The sequence below is a fragment of the Henckelia pumila genome, unplaced genomic scaffold, assembly GCF_033568475.1.
Source record: "Henckelia pumila isolate YLH828 unplaced genomic scaffold, ASM3356847v2 CTG_461:::fragment_3, whole genome shotgun sequence".
NCBI classification, from domain to species: Eukaryota; Viridiplantae; Streptophyta; class Magnoliopsida; order Lamiales; family Gesneriaceae; genus Henckelia; species Henckelia pumila.
This window is the reverse complement of record NW_027331831.1, coordinates 9218111-9241654: the sequence shown is the minus strand read 5'-3', so window position 1 is coordinate 9241654 and position 23544 is coordinate 9218111. Positions and strand designations below refer to the sequence as shown.

At 33.9% G+C, this 23544-nt stretch overlaps 3 protein-coding genes and 1 long non-coding RNA gene across 4 annotated transcripts; 2 read left to right on the top strand and 2 right to left on the bottom strand.

The window, feature by feature from the left end:
• The first annotated feature begins 206 nt into the window (after positions 1 to 206).
• LOC140872066 (L-tryptophan--pyruvate aminotransferase 1-like) lies at positions 207 to 2679 on the top strand. The gene is made up of 5 exons (XM_073274798.1): positions 207 to 440; positions 909 to 1215; positions 1452 to 1732; positions 1844 to 2145; positions 2229 to 2679. The coding sequence occupies exons 1-5, from the start codon at positions 322 to 324 to the stop codon at positions 2432 to 2434; spliced, it is 1215 nt and encodes a 404-aa protein (XP_073130899.1). The 5' UTR covers positions 207 to 321; the 3' UTR covers positions 2435 to 2679.
• A 90-nt stretch (positions 2680 to 2769) lies between these two features.
• LOC140872068 (uncharacterized) lies at positions 2770 to 3815 on the bottom strand. Its single transcript, XR_012147757.1, has 2 exons — positions 3676 to 3815; positions 2770 to 3195 (listed from the first exon to the last, which is right to left on the bottom strand). It is a non-coding gene; the product is annotated as an uncharacterized lncRNA (long non-coding RNA).
• Positions 3816 to 10642: 6827 nt separating this feature from the next.
• On the top strand, positions 10643 to 15019 carry LOC140871216 (glutamate--glyoxylate aminotransferase 2). Its single transcript, XM_073273628.1, has 14 exons — positions 10643 to 10823; positions 11575 to 11754; positions 11954 to 12019; positions 12093 to 12210; positions 12598 to 12679; positions 12774 to 12861; positions 12932 to 13090; positions 13186 to 13359; positions 13449 to 13580; positions 13705 to 13770; positions 14078 to 14142; positions 14216 to 14307; positions 14406 to 14562; positions 14660 to 15019. Exons 2-14 carry the CDS (start codon positions 11641 to 11643, stop codon positions 14787 to 14789), a joined length of 1443 nt encoding a protein of 480 aa, XP_073129729.1. The 5' UTR covers positions 10643 to 10823; positions 11575 to 11640; the 3' UTR covers positions 14790 to 15019.
• A 4017-nt stretch (positions 15020 to 19036) lies between these two features.
• Positions 19037 to 23010, bottom strand: LOC140871215 (glycosyl hydrolase 5 family protein-like). Its single transcript, XM_073273627.1, has 4 exons — positions 22531 to 23010; positions 20971 to 21218; positions 20061 to 20581; positions 19037 to 19708 (listed from the first exon to the last, which is right to left on the bottom strand). Exons 1-4 carry the CDS (start codon positions 22930 to 22932, stop codon positions 19167 to 19169), a joined length of 1713 nt encoding a protein of 570 aa, XP_073129728.1. The 5' UTR covers positions 22933 to 23010; the 3' UTR covers positions 19037 to 19166.
• Between the last annotated feature and the right edge of the window lie 534 nt (positions 23011 to 23544).

The window sequence follows — 23544 nt, the reverse complement described above, 5'->3', positions numbered from 1 at the left end:
ACCTTCTTCCTTGATATCGGTGTGAATAAGTAGATCATAGATATGATGATATGCTTACCATCTGGTACCATTATACATATACATCTATATATATATATATATATATATATATAATTGTACGTATTTCAATCAATTTATTTTAAGGAAATTAACCAACTTTTCAAGAAGAGAAAATAAATTGTTGCATTAATGCCCTATAAATACAGATGCTAACAGTCATGAAGATATGCAAAACATAGATGTTCTTGTTGCAGCCGTAAAAGGGTAAAAATTTGCTTCAGAATTAAGAAATTGAGCAAAGTATAATACAGAACAAGCAATATGTGTGGCACAGAGCAGGCACTTGTGATCAAAAGCTCAAATACTTCATCTGTTGCTGAAGAAAAAGAAAATGGCTCCGCGAAAAATCATTCCTTCGAAGAAATCATCAATCTTGATCAGTAAGTGTTTGCAATATTGTGTTTGCTATGCTCATTTTTTATGGGTTTTCGTCGATGCGTGTGTGTTCTTGCTAGGCTTTGTGGAAGGTGAATTTGTGCCTGTGCTGCTCGCTATTCCTACTGTTTTTACTGATATGGGATTCTTTTTTTTTTATTGGGTGTTTGTGATGTTGAGGCGACGTTCATGTTAATGGCCCTTTGGATCAAAATTTCCCACTATATATGTTTGTCTCACTTTTTGTGTTTCTTTATGTTTTTACTCTTTTAGTGGTTCTAATAATTGAAGGTTCTGTTTTTCTTTCTTTATTGATTGTTAGAAGAAAAATTTGGGTGATTTGATGTCAATTGGTAATATGGTCGTCTTTACTAGGTTCAAAGCCAATACAATGGGTCCAAGAAGTGATCTCTCTTTAGTGAATAACTGAGAATTAGTTACTGTTTTTGTTTTTGTTCCATTTCATGTGACAGTGGTGATCCTACAATGTATGAATCTTACTGGAAGAATGTCGGCAGCAAGTGCACAGTCACAATCCCAGCCCACCAATCTCTGAGTTATTTTGCCAACGCTAAGAATTTGTGTTGGTTTTTGGAGCCGAAGCTTGAGGAAGAAATAAAAATGCTGCACGACGTGGTGGGCAACGCAGTTGTCCGAGATCATTACATTGTTGTGGGAACAGGTTCAAGCCAGCTAATTATGGCGGCATTGTATGCTCTTTGTGATTCTTTAAATGAGCCGAATCCTATCAATGTTGTGTCGGCTGCTCCGTATTATTCGGTGAGATTGATTATTCATCAAATCATTGCCTTGATTCTCGTTTTTAGATCTTGATTTATATGATTGAAGCAAAATGGATCAAGAAAAGAGTACACTGTTTCATTTGTCTTGAGACAAATGTATTCCTTTCTCAGGTTGTTGTTTCTAACATGGAAACGTACAAACGTGTTCCAATGATTTGGTAAGAATTTGAATCTTTATCGAACTCATCCAGTCTTTTGCTGGTTTCTTTGCAGTCATATCCCGAGGTCACGGATTTTCTGCGTTCTAGGCTCTTCAAATGGGGAGGTGATGCACGTAGTTTTGATGAAGATGGACCATATATAGAGATGGTGACATCTCCGAATAACCCCGACGGGGTCATACGTGAGCCGGTGGTTAAAGGAGCAAAAGGGGTGCTCATTCATGACTTTGCATACTACTGGCCACAATACACAGCCATCACGTCTCCAGCAGATCATGAGATCATGTTATTTACAGTTTCCAAATGCACTGGCCATGCAGGTTCACGAATCGGGTATGCCACCATCGCTGTACTGCTAAGCGATTCGCCAAGCAAACAATGTTCCTAGAGCTTATATCTCATTTATCTGTACTGATGTTGTTTGGTTATCTATATTATATGAAGATGGGCACTTGTTAGAGACAAAAATGTAGCTAAAAAGATGGTGAAATTCGTCGAACTCAACACGATTGGAGTGTCAAAAGAAGCCCAACTCAGAGCAGCCAAGATCCTTGAAGTGACTTCTGCTAGCTGCCAAAGATTCAAGCCTCGTGACGTGGAAAATTTCTTCGAATACACCCACAATCTCATGGCTGAAAGGTGGAAGAAATTGCGGGCCTCAGTCAAGAACAACAAACTCTTTAGTGTCCCAAAGTTCCCCCTACAATACTGCCATTTCACCAGAGACTTCACTGAAACATACCCCGGTAACATACTTTTCTGAAAACTGAATTACTAAAACACAAAACATGTTACATGTACTGATCAGTGATGTCTGGTTATTCCACAGCTTTTGCATGGTTGAAATGCAAGGAGGGCATTGACTGCGAAAAACTGTTAAGAGGGCACAAGATTTTGACGAGAAGCGGGAGGCGATTCGGGAGCGATCAAGAGTATGTTAGAATAAGCATGCTGGCTAGGGATGAAGAGTTTGATCTATTTCTTCAGAGGTTGTCAAATATTCATGGGATTGCCGCTGGAAATTCAGAGCTTTAAGCCTATATTTGTTCTCATGTGGCTTTCTTATTTGTATAGGGATTTTTTTTTTGTTGAACTTAGACAGGACTTGGGCTTAGGTAAAATTTTGCAACAACGTTACTGCAACTACTACTACAAATTTACAGACCAGTTGGACTTTTTCTTTTTTCTTTTTTTGGTTATGGTAGTAGCAATCTAAATATGTAAGGTTGAAATGTCATCAATGATAAAATATCTGTTGAAAGCAGGAAAGTCTCTTAATCTATATTGAAATGAATGTGTGGCAAGAAAATTAATTCCACGCAGGAATCATAATGTTCTTTCCATATGATCATCATAAACTAACCGAATCAAAGTCAATCTCTCGAGTTTGATTCGAAAGTCAGAAATTTTAGTATTCTTGGTTCGAGTTCCGATTGAGCTGATCAAAAATAAAGGTTGTGAAATATTAAAGTTGGCGAACTATCGAACCAACTAAATCGGCTCGAGTTTGGGCGGACAAAATATTTGAACATATTCTATTTGGTATTGAAACCGATAATTTGGAATACGAATCAAATATTTTTCTTTCAAACCCCCGATTCGTATTTCTCCTAGTGATCGTGTCTCCCATCATCGTCCATTGTATTAAGCTAAAATTTGGGGCGGGGGAGCTTCAAACGGCATAACGTACTGATGACGGCCACTAAATATAGGCGATGGTGGCGTTGGGAGCGGCCCTCTATAAGGTAAATATCCATTGCCATTGAATGGCCAAGATGAGCGCTTCCCGTCTTCTCCTAATTTTGAACATCCATAAAAAAAAATTCAACCATATTTTTGTTGTCATCTATATATTACTATACATAATAATCGACTACCATATACTAAGTGTTTGGCGTGATATGAACCGTCAAATTTTTAACAAACTTGTGGAAAAAAATCCATAATCAATTATATTTGGAAATTATAAACAATACGAGTTTGGTCAATTTTTTAACTACTCAAAATACAAATTCAACCCAAATACACATTTTTTTCTGATGTATTCATTATACAAAGTATATAACGTGTGTGGATCTGTGACTAGTATAAATTAACAAACAAACATGGTGCATCTAGCTGACCAAGGTTTCATATATCTTGAGAGACCAAAAATAAAAAATAAAAATCCGTTTTTTCAGTTCTAATTTAACCTGTCTGTTTATTAGATCTCAGACCCCATAGTTGGGCCTTAAAATGTATATATACGAGGAGAAAATTTTCCATAAATATTGTACCTGATGCTAGAACGCTGCAGCCTCCATTAATGATATGAAACAGAAGTGGAATTAGCATAAGTCTCTTCAGATATTTGTTTTCCATGACTGGAGCTTGATGGAGATGGAATTCTGATATCCACTTAAAATAAGGTAATTCCACCCCTCCTTATAATGTCGCCATGATTATTATTATTAACAAATTGCGACTTTATGTTGTCCAGCATTAATTAGTGGAAGACATATAGGAAAAACAGTGTTAAAAGGTAGAAAATTTCATCCTATTTATATAGATATTGTCTTAATAGTACATCGATAAAATTTATCAATATACGTAGGATTTGTAAAAAAAATATTAGACTTTACATATGTTAATAAATATCTGTTTTTTTTTAACAGTATTCATCCAAGTAAAATCTAATTTACGTGATCATCACATTTGACTTTAATTAAGTTGGTCTAATAAAAAACGTGTTAGCTAAGTAGGCTGAGCCCTGAGGGCCTGCCACACCATAAATTATATTATAATGAGTAGGTGATCTCGTGATTCGGGTCATCGACTTTGTATTTGTGATAAAAGGATTAGCTTTCGTTTGAATATGTATTTTAAAAATATTTTTAATATTTTATAAGTGATAAATATTTAAAGTATGTGTTTGGATAAAATTTTTAAATAATATTTTTTTAAAAAATGTTTTTTAATTATAATTTTTTAAAAATATTTGAAATGTGTTTTAAATATTTTTATAATAGAACTATGGAAAGCAAACATAAAAAATATTATTTTTGTGATGTTAAAATATTTTTATAAAATAGTTGTTCAAAGACATGTTTTTTAAAATAAATTTTAAAATATTTTATAAAAAAAATTAAAAAACACTAATATTTTTTTAACATAAAAAATAATATTTAAGTTGAATTTATATCTCATAAAATTAACTAATGAGACAAACAATAGAAATTTTTGTGAATTATAATGGGCTTAACGATGTTTCAAGAAGTTTCATTACAATTTATTTAGTACCTATAGATGACGGTTTATTTTTATTTTTTTGCCCCCTTAAAATTGACCCTACAGTATACTCCAACAAAATGTATTTAACAATTACACCCAAAAATTTATAAATACGATACTAATGAGTATATGCTATATCAGGAGTATCTCACTTTGTTTTTGTTTTCTATAAATATGTTCATGAGAATATCTTTATACAAAACAAAAAATGTCGAGTCCATCAATATATATTTTTTATTTTGTAGTAAGACGTTCGCACGAACATCTTATCAAAATACTCACTTGTACAATCGTTTTCATATGCATAGTAATATGCCTGCCAATACACACTATTTAAGATAATAGATGGCAATGTGTTGGCTCTAGACCCGGTCAAGCGGGTCCACAAACTGGTCTAGGGTGAGTCTCGAGTTTGGTCAAACCCGTCTTATAGTGACCCATATTCGGAATTAATGATTAATGAGTAATTAATCAAGTGATCATGTTTAGATTTAGTAAAACATAATTAAGGAATTTCAGATGAATTGACGGAGTTCGCGGATGAATCCAGAATACTCGGAAATGGTCCAGAGGGTTGGTAAAGATCGGACGACCTGATGTAAGATCGGACCTTTCGATGGGAACGGAAGCTCCACTGTGACAATCGGAAGCTCCGATCTGTAACGGTAGTTCTGGTAGTAATACGTCATGAAAACGGAAGCTCCGATCAGGAACGGAGGTTCCGATCTCCCTTATCCGTAGCCAGCCAATGAGAGAGTGACATGTGGCAGATAAGAGTGAATGGAAGCTTCGATGGCGCATCAGAGGTTCCGATCGTGCTCTATATAAATGGGTGCGATGCTCACTTCTAATTGCACCATTTTCCCTCCTCTCTTCCATTCTTAGCTCATTTAGTAGATTTTAAAGATTTCTAGGCATCCTATAGGGAATCCGAAAGTAGTGGAGCGATCCCGGCGTCGTAGCGGAGCCGTGGCTGAGTTTTGGGATAGTCGCCATCTGCGGGCTGACGACGGACGCATGTATAGCTATGATCTCCTTAAATTATTTAGGAGTATCTATTAGCTTAGTTAAGATTTTTAGAGCTTAATTGATGATGCATGAGTATTTGCATTGTAGAGCTGATGATAGGTTTGAGAACCTAAAATAGGATTGCTAGGACTGCATATAGTAAGGTACGTAAGTACTGACTGAGATAGCCAGCGGGTATGCATGCTTATGTGTTGCATTTATGTGCTATGTTTTGCATGGATTATTATGCGTCCCGTTTACACCATATTGAGACTGTACATCTTTTGAGATGAGCCATGTAAGGCCCGCTCAGTCCTGTTTGGACGGTTGATGTCGAGCGCCCCGCGACCGATGAGTTAGCCGGCACTGGAATCTGACGGACACGGTCCAAGTCCGGTAGGAATGAGTAGTGTACTCAGTGGTTTGATTTTCGGGTTGTACTACTCATGTCCTAGGCGCCATTCTGAGAAGTTGTATACAGTTATCCCAGATATGGATACCTTGTCACATTCATTTGCATGCATCATGTTTGTATGTTTACCCGTACTTTTGTATTGAGTGTAGTCGCTCACGTCTAATGTTTTTGTATGTTTGGGCACCCCATTCAACGGGGCAGATACAGGTATAGGTGGTGTACCCAGTAGCTTGGAGTGGCCAGTGACCGTGGAGGCAACATGATTAGCTGTAGGTTTTATTTGTTAGGCTTAAGTATTCGATTGGGTTGTATATCGAATTTGTTTAGTCGGTTGTATTCTGCCGACCCGCTTTTATTTAAATCTTTCGCAGCGATTTATTTTAAATGCATGCTTAATTATGCTCTAACTCTGATTAGATAGTGGATCCGGATTGGGTCGCTACACGTCCCGGACTCAGGGTTGGGATATCGAATCAAAATACCGAATTTTCGGTATCGTACCGAAATTTGTTCGATATATAGACATTTTTTGGTATATCAAATTTTTTTTCGGTATCTATACGATATCAATATGAATTTTTTCCATACCAAAATTTCAAAATTTTGATATCGGTATAGCTATGAATATTTTTCATACCAATATTTTTTATACGATATACCGAAAACCCACCCATAGACCCGGACTCGCCCCGCCAACGTAGATATATATAAATATAAAATATATTTGTATATATATTAATAATATATGATTATAAATGTTTATATTAAATAATTAATACTTTATCCATAATTTGAGTTTATAATTTTTTTGAATTGAAATGAACACAAAATAGAGTGTAAATATCAACTACATTTTTTTTGTTATTAATTATTAAATAACTACAAATTGATAAAATTTAACTTGTGTAAATATTTTTTGCCTCAAATATTATTAATATAAAATAGAAAATTAAATTTAATGATTTTTGTTAATTTTTAAACTTTTAATTTTTTATTTAATAAATTTAAAATCATATAAATTTTAGCGGGTCTAATGGGTCTAATCCGGATTGGACCAGTCGGGTTCGCGGGGCAGCCGGTTCCAAAGAGAGACGGAGCGGATTTCAGGTTTGGCCAAACTCGTCTCAGTATCATCCCTATTTAAGATTTTTTACTATTTTACATGATTTCAAGTAGGGTTGACAAAAATTACCGAAATCTCAACCCTTTTCAAATCTCATATCATTTCCGTCTCGAAAAAATCCCAACCCAAAATTTTTCAAACCCGAATTTTTGGGATTTTTCTCGTCCCGATTAATATTAGGAGAGAGATCGGGAATAAAACCTTATCCCGACGGGATTTTCGACCCGTCCCGAAACAATATTATAATATATTTTATTCATAATTTTATTAATAGATTGAACTAAATATTATTGGATTTCAACTCATATAACAATTAATTGTGAACTTAATTCACATCTTACCATATTATAAATTTATAATGCATCAACCCCTTAGAAAAACTGTCATGGTAAATTAAATTATGAGACTAAATTGCCCTTTTTAATGATAAATATCATAAATTGTCATGACATTTCACAAACAATATTTGAATAAATCAAATTTGAAAATCCCACTAACCCACTTTTTAATCCACAAATCCACGTCGAGTTCGCAAACCGCTTGAAATTTCTCGATTTTTTTCCAACCGTCATAGCATTTATCATCGTCTTATATAATAAATTTTATTTCTCATTTTTAAAATTATTCTTATCTTACTTTATTCTAAGATAAATTTATCTATGTATATTATCAATTCAAAATAACGCATCTAAATTACATTCATTTATATTTTGATATTGATATTTGTATACAATATATAACACACGCATTGCGTGTGCATAATTGCTAGTAATTGTTCATTTTGGAACGATCAAATTGTGAAATCACGAAATGACATTTTGTTTTTGTGTATTTTTTTTAAAAAATTAATAAATAATTTAATTAATTCATATTTATAATTATCTAATCAGAACAAATATGTAAAACAAGAGATACCATTTGACAATCTATTTAACAAAATTTATCTACTAATTTGTATCAGAATATTTTATTAATAATTATCCGATGCACTTCTTCTCTATTCAAAACTTTGAAGCATTATCCGAAATATTTTAATATTATATGTTTTAAGTTGAATATTTATTTTTATTTAGAAATATAAGTTTCTAAAGTAATTTATTTTTATTTAGAAATATAAGTTTCTAAAGATTATTTTTATAAAATAATTACTTTAGAAACTTATATTTCTAAATAAAAATAAATATTCAAATTAAAACATATAATATTAAAATATTTCGAGCGCTCCAATGCTTCTCTGTAGCTCAGTAAAAGGATTTTATTCGAAATTTTAGCGCCCCAGCTCTAGTTTTCACGCGCTCCAGCGCCCGTAATTTCATGTCTTAAGTGCCCCAGCTCCAGTTTGGAAGCACTCCAATGCTAGACGTCCGTCATTGAAAAATAAAATACGAAACTTGAGCGCCCCAGCGCCGAGGAAGTCGCGCTCCAGCGCTGCCCTGTATCAAAATTAGGAAAACTTTTTATTCGGATTTTGAAGGATATTTATTGGCTTTTTAGAAGGGGAATCGAGGGTTTCCAAGGTTTTTGAAGGCTAGAGAAGGTTAGTGACCATTGAGAAGGGGAAAGAAACATTCTTGGCACGAAGACGGACGAAGCGACTTCCGGAGACAGAGAAGCATCATCTACCTTCGTTTTTATTTCATTCTTTCTCCTGATTTTTGAATGATGTTCAAGAACATGTTTTGTTTGATTTTGTTTTCATTATGAACTAATTTATTTGTCTAGAGGGACGACGTAACTTGACTTGAAACCATGTTTTTGATATTTTGATTGATATAATAGAATTCTTCATTCGGTTTATTTGTTTTTCTGAATTGATTGTGTTCAATTAACTAATCATTAGTTGAATTGTTATATTTATTTGAAATCTAGCACTCGAGAAAGGCGATTTTGAATAGGACCGTAGAAAAATACATCATTGGTGTTTATAGAGTTCGAGAGGCATATAACTCCATTGAAGCCTCTGTAAGAATTACTGTTCCATTTACCGGATTTAATAGTTGAACTTAGATAGAAATATTGAGTTTGCTATTGAATACGAATTTCTGCTTGACACTCGAGAGAGGTAGTAGAAAATAATAGGGATTCTTGGCTAATAAACTAGAAGAATTTAGAATTGAAGAATCACTAGAAATAAGTTGTGGTGGACAGTCAAGTGAAGTCGAACCTCTAGCATTCATCGCTTATTGAATTTTCATCTCGTGAACTCGTGGTTATTTAATTTTATTTCCTGCAAATTTTAATTTTATTAAAATCAAACCATTTTCGTAGATCTACATAGAATTAGGATTTTATTAGTTACAAATATTTGATATAATATCATTTATTCATTCTCCGTGGGATCGACTTGGACTTAATTCCTATATTATAACTTGACATCGTGCGCTTGCGAACAAAAAACACGCAACATTCTTCATTAATTATAGTTATGAATTATAAAATGAGAAGATGAGATGATCTCAAAGATCTATATTTGTGAGATTGATCAACTCTGTCCTTATTTACAATAAAAATAAGATTTTTAATATAAAAAGTAATACTTTCTCATTAGTTATTCAAATAAGATATATGTCTCACAAAAGTTATTTATGAGAGTCTCATATGACTTTTTATGTTATAGTCGTAGCGATGTTGACAGCCAAACTAAGCCGAACTCAAGTTTTATTTAAAAGATATATTCATGACTCACGAGCTTTTATCGAATTTTAAAAAATTTTCTAAATATAAATTATAAATTTAAATATTTATTAAACTAATTTAAAACTAAATTTAATATTTAGACAAAAATATAATATTCTTATTAAAATTTGTTATTTTATTATATAAATAGATTTTTATACATATCTAATAATTAAAAGTGTTAAATCAATAAATCAAATATAAACTATAATTTTTTCATCTAAGATTTGACTCACGAGTCTATTAACAAAAGTTTTCGTGAGTTAACACGCTGAATATCGTAAAGCTTGAGTTTAGTTCGTTTAACTTAACGAGCAACTTTTATCAAATCGAAACGAGCTGCTTAACTTGAAAATGAATTAACAATAACCAATATTCATAAATAATATAATATTAGGATTTAAATTAAAGATATATTGCGTAAAACGTTATCTATATTAAATGTGAGGTCACACCAAATTGGTACGTTGATGTGGTGGCCTCTTTGTTTTAATTTTTTTTTACATTTTTTTTTTGCAATGATTTAATATATTTTTATTTTCTAAAATTATTTAATAAAAAAATGGACTGTGCATGGACGCAAACATGTACACAAAAATGCATTGTACAAGCACACATCCCGTGCAATTCAATACTAGTATTTAATTAAATTTTAACGAGCAGGCGCAGCCGCAAATGAGAAGTGAAGTAGGAGCCACTCTTCTTCTATCACAATTGCACCAAAATATTTCCCCAAAATTCCAAAAAAAAATCCATCCAGCCCTCGTCAGTGGTTGTGGTTCTGCCCCAGGATATATGACTTCTCGTGTTGCCACCTAAACATGAATATCCACTTTGCAAATTCATATTTCCAAAAAATAAAACATCATTTTATTTTCAGTGGGTTTTTAATTTTATGTGACAGAGCCCACCCAGGAGGGAGAGCTTCAGAGGTAGCTTGCTGCTCTTAACTTCTAACATGCTCATGAATTGAGAACATCAAGAAGATGTTTAGCAGTGCTCAATCATGTCAATTTGTGTTTGTTTGTTCATGGCGGAAATAAGTCTCAGTTCACGTTTGTAAACATTGATTTTTGCCCCCTTTGCTTTCTTGATCGGTTGTGTGTTTTATGTGGGGATGACCCAGAAACCCCGGGAGTGTGGCTCCACGGAATCGAGGCAGAAATTAAATGTTTTAGAAGATTTAAGCATTAAATTTTCATTCTTTTGAGTTGGTGTGGTATAACCCACCGCCCCGGCCCATTGGGTGTCCGTCTCTGGTTAAATGTGATTATATTAGAGCTCAAAATGAATAAAAAAAGTATTTTATATCTTCTTCTGCATGCAATATGATTTGCTTGTGTCTCTGTTTTTTCTTTGTGATAATTTCCCCCCGTATGTCTTGTACTTTGTCTGAAATTCTTGGACAGTGCTTGATTAAATTGCATTGAATTAATGATTCGTTTAAGAAAGCTCGTTTCATTTTGAAATTTCTTGGTTCTTTAGCAGTCTATGGACTGTTTAGATGGATTTGTTTGAAAATATTGCTCTAAATGGGATACTGTGACACAGTTCGTATCTCTGTTTATGTGGGATGCAAAGGACGTTATTGAAAATTCGAGTTTGAGCCGTTCTCATCATTTGTCTTGCATATTAATACTTATTTCCAAACCAAATAAATGAATTTATTTGTACAATTTTCAGGTGCATAGCAATTAGGCGTTCCACATCTGGTAATTAGCCCGGTTGTGAGAAAGCTCGTATTGCATCATGTCCAAGTCAATGGATTACGAGAATTTGAATGAAAACGTCAAGAAATGTCAGTATGCTGTCCGAGGAGAGCTGTATCTTCGTGCTTCTGAGCTTCAGAAGGAAGGGAAGAAGGTAAATTTTACCTGTTATAATCGAGGATTTATAGGACCAGTTTTGTTACTAAATGTTTTTTATCCCCTTGAGAAATAGTTTCAAAAATAATGCACATTGGTGGCTGAATATGAATGACAGTATTATGCAGACATAAACTAAAAGAATCATCTACTGCGGTTTTTTCCCCCGTCTCATAATCTTGTTATTCTGACTACAGATCATATTCACCAATGTTGGCAATCCTCATGCTCTTGGGCAGAAACCTCTGACCTTTCCTCGGCAGGTTTTAGATAGTGTGTGTGTGTCTGTTGTTTTTGCCACTGCAGTTTGTTAATTGAGAAGAAAGAACGATGCAGGTGGTTGCACTCTGCCAAGCTCCATTCCTGCTCGATGATCCAAATGTGGGGCTCATATTTCCTGCTGATGCTATTGCTAGAGCCAAGCATTATCTTTCAATGACTCCAGGGGGTCTAGGTAACATTTGAAAATTTTCAAATTTCTTTCTGTTATGGAACCTGCATAAAGTTATTTGAATATGCTTGTCTTGTCAAGATTGATTTTTCCATGTAAAGAAAATGCATCAAGAATAGCTGAATCCATTATTAACCACGACAATGTTCAGTGGAACCTGCATAAAGTTATTTTCAAATTATTAACCACGACATTTTCAAATTTCTTTCTGTTATGGAACCTGCATAAAGTTATTTGAATATGCTTGTCTTGTCAAGATTGATTTTTCCATGTAAAGGAAATGCATCAAGAATAGCTGAATCCATTATTAACCACGACATTGTTCAGTGGGTCGTTGTAACATGGAAGGTGGTGTAAGTTAAGACCAATCAAATGTTTATAATTGATCAGGTGCTTACAGCGATTCGCGTGGACTTCCTGGAGTAAGGAAAGAAGTTGCAGAGTTCATTGAGAGACGTGATGGATATCCAAGGTTGTAATACTTGAACGATGCTTTAGTCAAGGCATTTTTTATACTGTATCTATTGAATTCAAAGTGATTATTTAAACTGTTGCATTCATGGCAGTGATCCGGAACTCATATTTCTAACAGACGGTGCCAGCAAAGGAGTTATGCAGATTTTAAATGCCATTATTCGTGGCCCGGTTGACGGGGTAATTTTCCTTGGATCTTCTTGTACCCTTGCGTATTTTATGCTAGATTTCTGACACATTTGTTTCATAGATTTTGGTCCCTGTCCCACAATACCCTCTTTACTCAGCTACAATATCTTTACTGGGTGGTACTCTGGTTCCATATTATCTCGAAGAGACTGCGAATTGGGGTCTTGACGTTGTGAACCTTAATCAGTCCATTGCAAAAGCTCGGTCTCAAGGAACTACGGTATGCATTATTTTGTGTTTGTTCTTATCATCGATGTAAAAAAAATCTGATGTATTTTTCTATCTTGCATCTCCTAACTTTTTGGTTGTGGTAAGGTAAGAGCCATGGTGATCATAAACCCCGGAAACCCGACCGGACAGTGTCTGAGTGAAGCAAATTTAAGAGAAGTGTTGAAATTCTGTTACCAAAACAATTTGGTATTGATTGGTGATGAAGTTTATCAACAAAATGTGTACCAAGATGAGCGCCCGTTCATAAGTTCAAGGAAGGTATATATAATCTGATAAAACTGTTGTTAATGCTATCACATAATTTTCTGATCTTTTATGCACTGATGGCTTCTCATTGTACAATAAAGGTTCTGATGGATATGGGACCACCAATCAGCAAAGAGCTTGAACTTGTTTCTTTTCACACTGTCTCGAAAGGTTATTTTGGAGAATGCGGGCAACGTGGTGGATACTTCGAGATGACCAATATATCTCCTAAGGTTTAAGTTGAAATATTAGATATTACGTAACATCTCAAGGTTTTAAGGCCTTAATCTAGCAACATGTCTGCGGATATTCATGTATATACATACAGATTTTTAGTTCCTGTCTCATTTATTTCAGACAGTAGAGGAGATATACAAGGTTGCCTCCATATCTCTCAGTCCTACCGTCCCTGGACAAATATTTGTAAGTCAAAATGATGTCATATTTGTTTGTTAATGACACTTGGGTGGTGCTTGGATTGATAGATTTGAAATGATGGATTTCCGATTTATTTGGATGGATGAAAGTGAAATTCAAATCCATTCTAAAATTAAGTTATTGAAATTCATTTTTGAAATCCTTACTCAAATCAAATATCTTTATCCGAATCAAATTCTATCAATCCCTGCGCAACCTTATGAATTCTCAGATTAAGGTTGTGCATCTGTTAAGGTCATTTCTCCGGTTTACATTTTTAAAAAACAGAGCTAAAATCTTTGTTGTTTTGTAGATGGGACTTATGGTGAATCCTCTTAAACCTGGAGATATCTCGTACGAAAAATTTATCAGCGAGAGGTAGGTTTCTTGTATCCATAATCATATTTGCAAATCTGGAACTTATCATGATTGTTTTGTGGTACCTATTCAGCAAAGGTATCCTTGAATCATTGAGGAGGAGAGCTCGGATAATGACAGATGGATTCAACAGCTGTAGAAATGTGGTTTGCAATTTTACAGAAGGTACAGTACTCTTCAGTGATGATGAAACCAATTACCTGCAGTTTTTCATTTTCTTGACTGAAAAAATTTTATTGATTCGATTGTAAATATAAATTCAGGAGCCATGTATTCTTTCCCGCAAATTCGTTTACCTCCGAAAGCGCTAGAGACTGCTAAAAAGGCTGGTAAAGTACCTGATGTTTTCTACTGTCTCAAACTTCTTGAAGCCACGGGCATTTCCACGGTCCCTGGTTCAGGTTTTGGGCAAAAGGAAGGGTGAGTTTATTCCTACTTCACCAATATTTGTGTCCTCGCTGTCTAGTTTATGAGAATTGCAATTGAAACGACGCTGAATCGAGCAATCTGTTATCAGGGTTTTTCATTTGAGAACCACCATCTTACCAGCTGAGGAAGATATGCCTGAAATCATGGCGAGTTTCAAGAAATTCAACGACGAATTCATGGAGCAGTATGAAGACTACAGAGGCTATTCCAGGATGTGAAAAAGGTTATGGACGTCTTACATATTGCCTTCGCGTAGCGAATCTCATGCTACTCCTGTTCAAAAATTTATCATATACTATTGTGTTTTATCTCATTTTGTTCAAACAGATCGACATGAATCTTACATTTAACCTTGTGCTTTAATAGATTGTAAACTAAGTTCGTTCTGTCGAATATTATACATTCGACAGATAAATTGGTGGGCTTCCTGTTATAACATATTAGTACATATCGCCTGGCGTTGGGGTTCGTTCGGCTCGACATCAGAGTAGTAACCTGAGTAGTCTACGATTGCCCAAATTTTTTTTGGCCGTGTATGGCCTGAGAAAACATTGAATGACCCGCATTTTCTTGACCATTATAAAAATTTGGACAATTGGATGCATGCTCTGGATCGGAGGTACTATCTTGACGTTAGAGCCTTGTTAACTCGGTATCGACCTGATTTTGTTGTTGCTCTAGCAAATTTCCCCGTACGAGTGCATGATAAAATATGTCTGGGTATAAATATGTGACAATGAAAACACAAGTTTTCTCTAAAGTATATGATAATTTCTAATTAATTCCTTTGTCCATCTGTATTTGGGGGATAATTAAACGCGTTCTCCTTGTGGGCATAACTCTCAAATTGCGAAATAATTAATTTGTCTATATTATTTATTTATATTATTTATTAAGTTTGAGATACCTTTGTCCTTGAGAAACTAAATTTCTGTTTTCTTATAATCTAAAAAAAACTCTTTTTTGTCAAAGAGACGATCTTAGGGATATATCTACAAGTCATTTGTCCATATTTAAATGATAAAAAATATTTTTAGCATAAAAAATAATATTGTTTTATGGTTTTGGTCGAATAGGAGATCATTCTCACAAAATTGATATGTGAGATGTCGTCATGAGTTTTTTGTTTTTCAAATTATAAAATATTCTATTTTTTAATGAAAAATATAATTAAACTTATTTTATTAAATTTGCTTACGAGATATATCTATCATATCTATATTCTAGTAAAGGCTTTTTATATCTTTATATCTATATTTTGAATTTTTAAATTAAATAATCATATACATCATAACATAAAAAATTTAATATAAAAAATACTTTAAAGTTTTACATTTTAATGCAATCTCTTGAATTAAAAAAAAATTATTTAACACAATTTTTTTTTAACATGATGCTTGCGAGAAGACATTAGTTTAAATAACTATTTTAATTGGCTCATCGCAGAATCCATAAACTTAATTAATTTTATCGAGTTCATGAGTTCACGCTAACATACCAGTAGCACCTTAATGCTAAATTAAAATATTCAAACTTGATTTGAACACGTGAGATCTATAAAAATAAAATGACTTTTGGTACATATATATAAAAAAAATCATTGTTGATTAATATTTACTTGTCAAACATAAGTTATTCCACAATCCAAAATTCATTGTTGATTAAGATACTTGTAACACCGTGATGCGTATATATATATTCTTCGGCTACGTCTCTTCCGCTATATATACTACAAAAACTCAATTCATGATGAGAAATTTTTGACACATTGTCACTCAAACTAATATATAATTCACATGCATATATATGGGTTCTCTCAAGATATTGTTTCATGCAAGATTTTCCTAATTCCGGCATCTGCATAAACTTTTCCAGAATCTCGATACAAAGTTAAGATGAGTAGTGTTTTGGAGACGAACAATGAACCCGAGGAAGATACCGTGGAGTCCGAAAGACGTGGGATTGCTGGGATATCTCTGTGCAGTAGTCCAGCGAAGCCGACGATTATCATTGCGGAAACGAGGGAGGAAAAAGAGGAAGATCATGCAGAAGAAGATGGTTTCAAGACTCCAACTTCTCCGAGTTCGAAAATTCCGAAAACATCGCAATGCCCGCCGACTCCGAGGAAACGAAAGTCATCTTCTCCAGTTTCTCCGGTTTGGTATCGTAGTAATCGGAAAGGCGTAAAGATTTCCAAACACAAGAATTATGGCTAACTCTTTTTACATATACAAATAGTTGAGGGTTTCAAAATTTTTAGTATAAAGTTTTATATTAATAATGATATGATTATGATTAGTTGAATTCTTGTATGCGGCGCTTGGTGATGGATGGTACAATATTGATGCAAGTATTTGGTAATTGGATTTGCTTGCTTTATTTGATTTGAATAAATTGTAATTGATTCTTTGAGAGAGTTTTTCTGATCGTGTTTCCCATTATAGGGCTACGGCGATGTGATAAAATAAGGGATATTATTATACAAATAAAACTAATTAAGATAAAGACAAATTCTATATAGTTTAGATCATTAGATTTATTTGATCTAATATTGATCACATATCTATTTAATACATGCATATATGTACCCTATTTAATACTTTCGTTTTCAAGGGGGAAATAAATTTGTCCACTAACTTCTTTAATTTTGGATTTTGATATATTAAATTGTCAAATTTTGGTTTTAATACATGAATTTTTATTTTCAACCATTTTGATAATATTGTCGATGTGATAAGAGTTATAAGTAACTTTTTTTTATCCCACGTCAGTAATTATAGACCAAAATAGTAAAAATTAATGTATCAAAACTAAATTTAGAAAATTAATTGATCAAACCCATATTTAAACAAGTTACTTTCTTGAAATGTATTTGTTTTTAGATCAAATGGATGTATAATGTTGGCCCGGAAACGTTAATTCATTTTGTGGCTTTTTTTTTTTGCCCACTAAAAATATTAGAAAGAATTTATAAAACAAAATTATAGGGAATATTTAATTATTAAAAATATTTACATAGGGTTTTATTACTTTTTCAAGAAATTTATTCATATTTTTTAAAAACCTATAGATAAAATTTGATTTTTTTGAGAAGTATTAAAAATAAGACCTTGCAAAAAGGTTGCGTTCAAGAGTAAAGTGATGTTTGATTTTCCCAAAAAAAAAAAAAAGAAATATGGTAGCTGAGAACAATTTTTTAGTTGGATTTTGCATTGATGTTGGTAGAAATTATTTCGTTGCATCTGGTTTTATGACGCTTAGCAGATCCATAGGTAAGAAGCTACTCTAAATTTGTAATTTCATGGCTAAATGTCAGCTGCTTTGCAGGTTTGTATCCTGTTCAGATTCTTTCATCGAGTTGAGGTTTATGTTTGCATCAAATTTGAGTCTCTGTCCCATAATTGAGTGAAATGGAGAGTATATATTCAATAAAAGATCGATTTTAATTTCTGCGTAATGGGCATGGAAGCTGGATTTGACATTTTGGAGGATTCTATGTTTCTTGTTTCAAGTTTGAGTCTTGGGTTGGGTTAAAGTTCAACTTTTGGGGCTAAATGAGGTGAATTTAGGGTTTTTCTTGTGTGTCCCATCAACCCGGGAGGGAAGGGGTCGTCCTGTCGTAGAGAAGAATAAATTAGGGGGACCAACATTTTAGTATATAAAATTTCTATCTTTTTTGCCTCCCCCCACTAGATCCACACCTGGTATCAGACAATGTGGGCACTTAGAACTCGAGTTATTCCAAAAGCTTTAGTCGAAAACAACGAATGAAGCAATGCTGAGGAAGAATATGAGACAAGAAAGGAGTTTGTGTTGAAACAAGAACACAAAATCCTTCTCCGCACCTTTGTTCCTAGATTTAGGATACACATGCCTTTGCCTATTGCCTTGCATGCAGGGACTAAGATATTATCATGCCTCGTGCTTCTGGAAGCTATGGCCTTTCCCAGGTCTCCTTGGGCCGTAAGTTAAGTGATTATTATAGTCTTTGAGAGAGCTTCTAGGAAGCACTTCTCAACTTTTCGTTAACAAAATTTCACAAAATTTCAAAATTTTGTTACGGTAAAGCTGAGAAGTGCTTCTAAGAAGCTATCCCAAACACTACCTATGTCTTCTAATTTGCATTTTCTAGCAGATTGGCAGAATGGGAGTTCGCATATTTTAGGAATAACGTCTTACGGCTTACGCTTCTTGAATCAGAATGGTAATGAATTTCTTACCACACAAATCCCAAGCGAGTAGAACTATAGCTTTGATCACAATTAAGTTCCCACAAACCATTCAATTCAATATCTTGCAAATTTTGGGTTCATGTTTAATAAAAACAGAGAAATGGCAACTATATGTGTGTGACAGTGATTTGATCCATTGAATACTTGTTGCTTATAATTCATCCCATTTATGATATCTTGGAATAAGACTCCAAATGGGCCAACATATATTTGTTAATGATGGGGCAAAAATGTGAAGAAATAAATCTGTGCATCAAGAGTTCAAATTGTTCTGTTGAAATCTGTGGTTCTGTTTCAGTTCTCTGTAACCTTGTGTCAAGTATCTTGATTTTAGAACTTTACAAAATAATACAATAAATATAACTATAGGATTGAAAACCATTGTCGTGACGATATAGGCCACAGCTGCATAAAACGAAACAAATTCTTGGCTATAATTCTCACTATTAAGTTCATCGCTTGGAGGAAGTTCCTATCAGTAGTACCTCTAGTGCTGTCGATAATTTTGAACCACTGGCTTCCTGGGTCACACATATGGTCTTTCTTGTTCAAGCATTTGCAACTACTAGTGACAATTGCGTTATCTGAATCTATGTCCAAGCAAACAGTGCTGCCATTTCTAAGTTTTGAAGATAGATGCATCTTAGAGTCTGAAACAGCTTCCCATTTTGAACTGGCGTCGCTGCAGATAAAACCAAGCTTTGCAGGTTGCTGCATATCATCTGCTTGTAGACACAAATATTTGCCCACTATTGTTAAGGTTTTGTGACACGTATAGCTCCATGCTTCGGCCTCAGAACATGGACCTAAAACCAGTGGTCCCAGTAACGACGTCTTCTTGACACACAGACCTGTCATTGGATGAAAGATTATTTTGTGTTCATCTGCTTCAGTGTACCCTGGTCCTGCATTTTTTCACCAAAAAAATTTCATAAGCATCTGACATGAATACTCGAGTTATTGTTTCATGTAGCAACTACCTTGTCTAGAATGACAAGTGGTAGATGCTCAAGGTATCAGAATCACTTCATTGCATTAAAGACACATGCCATGGGTGCAAACTAATAGTTTGGGCTCGAAAATTATTCGAACGTTCTGGAGCTCAGCCAAAGTTCGATGATTTTGAACTGGAATTGAATAATGTTCGAGCCAATTCAAAAAGCTCAACAAGCGGTTAGATTAGTCGATACCCATGGCACAACTATATGTTAATACTTCTCCAATCCTTGACAAACTAAGAAGTCAAGAAACTTGTACCTCTAAAAGGATACTGAAGAGCAGATATCTTTTGAAGCAAACTTATGTTTCTTACTTCGTTCCAATCCCAATCATATATTCCATAAGTTTCATCAAATCCAACTACTCCTTCTCTCAGATAATAGCTCCCAGTAAGTGCCCACAATGCCCAATCCACATCTAATTCAGCTGCCCACCCCAAAAAGCAATTCAAGTACCTGTTGTCATTGACGTTAGTTCCCCTCATGTCCACCCCAAACTCACTCAAAAACAACGGATACCCTTGCTCTAACAAGAAACATGCCTTTCTCTTAATGTCATTTACTATTCGCCCGCAAAATTGATTCGGGTTTCCCGTTTGCCATGCGGTGCCGTCTGAGAAACCATACCAATGAAGCTCAAATACAATCTTGTTGGTGAAACTTAAGCTCACTGGTTTCTTATTGAGAAAAGAAAGATCTCTGTCAAATTTCAACCCTGATAAAATGATTACAACATTTGGGTTTGCTGCGTGCACTGCTTCTGCTCCTTTCTGCATGTACCTATTCGATTATAATGACATGAGTAGAGCTTTTGTTATCTAAGACAAGTAAACAGTCTGAAAATTAGTTTTAGTTACAAGTTTCTACGATGGTTTGGTTTTCAATCTTCAATTCGAATGGAACTATTCTCGTTCTAGCTATTGAGTTCCTTAGCCTAACACACCGGTTGACTCATGAATGAGATGATGAAGAATGAATAATATAATGACGATAAATTAAGCATACAAAGTTGTGTGATGAGGAATATCTTGTTAACCATATTCTGACAAGTTGTGTTGTTTGGATGGAACATATTCTAATGTTAGATTTAGTAGTTGGGACATTACTAATTAAATCCACCTGGTTGCTATTATTTTTCAAACTTGTATTTGTATAATAGGTATACACACCTGTACCAATCATTGACATTCTGTTTAGGGCCTCTGAGTTCATTCCTCAAGCTCATTGCAACCACATTCTTGGTGCCATTGAAAATGGTGGCAACTTTGGTTAGGCCCTTGATCCACACGTCCGGGTCAAAATACGTGTCTCCGAAGAATCCATTGCCGTCAAGCTTGCTGCAACACCATCCGGGCTTGCTCGTGTGGTTGTCCAACACAATCATCACGTTGTTCTTCGTGAGACTAGCCACCACCGCCTAAAATACGTCGAGTTTTCACATCAGCTCATTTAAATGTAATAATATTATATATGGACGTCTCGAAAGAGGTGTTCGAGTTGGTGGAGTATGTGAACTTGATCAATGGTCAGAGATTCGACTCCTTTATCAACACTTTCTTAGATGAGTTTATTTATAGTTTGGCCCAATAGTGCAATAAGATTTATTTGGATAAGATGGTTGACAATGGTCGTGGTTTCAAATCAATAATAATAACTGGTAGATGAGGCACACGCATGTGTGAGTGTGTGATATAATAAATAGATGTTATATATGACATAAACTCAGCCTATTTATATTTTTATAGTATTTTCATATAAATGATGTTAAATATTGAAGATTAAAAATCTCAACATATTATATTTTTGTAAAACTCCTAGACATGATATCAAATAGAAATTTTAAAAATAATTTTTGAAATAATTTTTTCATGTTAAATAAGACACGATCATTTAAAAATTCAAAAGTGGAAATAAAGATGAAAAAATATTTTGTTAGATATGTTAGTTATAGATAAAACAAAAATTAATCATAATAGGTTTTTAATGAAATTTTTTTTTATTAAATTATGATGCAGTGTTTTTGTAATTTTATAAGTGTATTTTAAGTTTATAAAAAATTATACCATCACCCTATATTAGTTACTCTAGGCTCCCGTCAAAAAAAAAAAAAAAAAAAAGTTGCCCTAGGCTCCTCTTATTATAATAATGATAATAATAATAATAATATAGCAGGACCTATTAATCACGAGTGCATGAGAAAAATATCCTCCGAATTGCGTTCAAATCAAATAATTTGCGGCTGTAAAAAGGGTTTAGGGTCTTTATATATAAGTTTAAAGTTTAAAATAGTAACCAAAAGATTTAAAATATATGTGATTGATCACAAATATGATGTTATTATTATTTATTTTTTAAAAAATATTATTTCCAAACACACCATAAATCCATAACACAAGTCAACTAGTTGAGGAAGAATTTTTCCACATCATAATAACTCTAATTGAACGGCATTTGCTCATTTGTCATTGTTATGGGTCACCATCCTTTAATTACATCTTGAACCAGTCAAGATTAATATTTATACTTTAGATACTTTGAATTCATTTGAACCATACAATCCATATACCTCTGCACCAAGATCAAACTCATGTCGACTCAGTCGACGTTTTTGAAGATGTGGATCAACAAACGAAATCGAGCATCACAATTATAATCGTAATCCTAAGAACACGAGTTTTATATTGTCATTTGTTGAATGTTATGTTGATCATGTATGTATATTGACTAACCTGATAGGCAAGGATGAGAGTAAGATCAATGATGGTTGGATTATTCTTCTGAAAACCTGAGATGGTTCCCATTAACCCAAGATTCTTGAAAGATTGTCTCACACTAGTAGAAGCCAATGTGTCATCGGTGAACAAGAAGAGTGGCCATGTTAGCCTCACACAGTTGAATCCCATGTCAATTATCTCTTTAGAAATGACATCCACTGGCTTCTTGCTCAGCCCTTCCGCCACCGCCGCTTCTAGATGCGATGGCCAATTAACGCAGGCGAGTTTCACGCGATGGCCGGATTCATCCACCACCCACCGCGAGTCTGTGGAGAGTGGCTGTGCCGCCACGAGATCTCCGGTGGATAACAAGAAAAGTTGAGTGACCAAAATATGGAAACAGAGATGGAAAAACATCCTTGTGTTTGTTTTTTGTTCTTTGGGATCAAGACTTTTGGGAGGGCATTGAATGTGTAATTAAACTCCATGTTGTTGTTTTTTTTATATATATATTAGTGGTGTAAGTTCGTTAAACGAGTTATTTAAATGTGGTAGTCATTTTCGAAAGCAATTATCTTATTCTATTTGTTATCAACTAGTTCATTAGCTATTATAAGATAAAAACAAAACATGGATCATTTAAGTTACAAGGTAAGACATTCTTATCAATTATCATAAGCTAATATATATTCCTATGACACTGTTTTACATGTTGATTTTGTGAGACGATTTTTTATTTGACACGACTTATGAAAATATTATTTTTTTATGTAGAAAATATTATTTTTTTATGTAAAAAATATTGTTTTTCACTTTGGATATAAATTTGGTCGATCCCTCACACAGAAATATTTAGAAATATTTATTGAACATTTTTATGTTTTTTTTTTTTTTTTGAAGAAACATTTTTATGTTTTCTTTTCATGTATTTTGAAATAAATTTTCATAATCTAACCAGGAAAGAGTAATCCATGGATCATGAAATATTAACTACACATTCCTGATTTAGACCTCCCATTCGAACTATAT

Coding starts and splice junctions, on each gene's coding strand:
- LOC140871216 (XM_073273628.1), top strand. CDS start 11,641: ATGTCCAAGTCAATGGATTACGAGAATTTGAATGAAAACGTCAAGAAA. Junction 12,680..12,773: donor AGACGTGATGGATATCCAAG/GTTGTAATACTT, acceptor CATTCATGGCAG/TGATCCGGAACTCATATTTC. Junction 13,581..13,704: donor TGACCAATATATCTCCTAAG/GTTTAAGTTGAA, acceptor CATTTATTTCAG/ACAGTAGAGGAGATATACAA.
- LOC140871215 (XM_073273627.1), bottom strand. CDS start 22,932: ATGTTTTTCCATCTCTGTTTCCATATTTTGGTCACTCAACTTTTCTTG. Junction 21,219..22,530: donor CTCTCATCCTTGCCTATCAG/GTTAGTCAATAT, acceptor GACGTATTTTAG/GCGGTGGTGGCTAGTCTCAC. Junction 20,582..20,970: donor AATGTCAATGATTGGTACAG/GTGTGTATACCT, acceptor ATAATCGAATAG/GTACATGCAGAAAGGAGCAG.
- LOC140872066 (XM_073274798.1), top strand. CDS start 322: ATGTGTGGCACAGAGCAGGCACTTGTGATCAAAAGCTCAAATACTTCA. Junction 1,733..1,843: donor CATGCAGGTTCACGAATCGG/GTATGCCACCAT, acceptor TATTATATGAAG/ATGGGCACTTGTTAGAGACA. Junction 2,146..2,228: donor CTTCACTGAAACATACCCCG/GTAACATACTTT, acceptor GTTATTCCACAG/CTTTTGCATGGTTGAAATGC.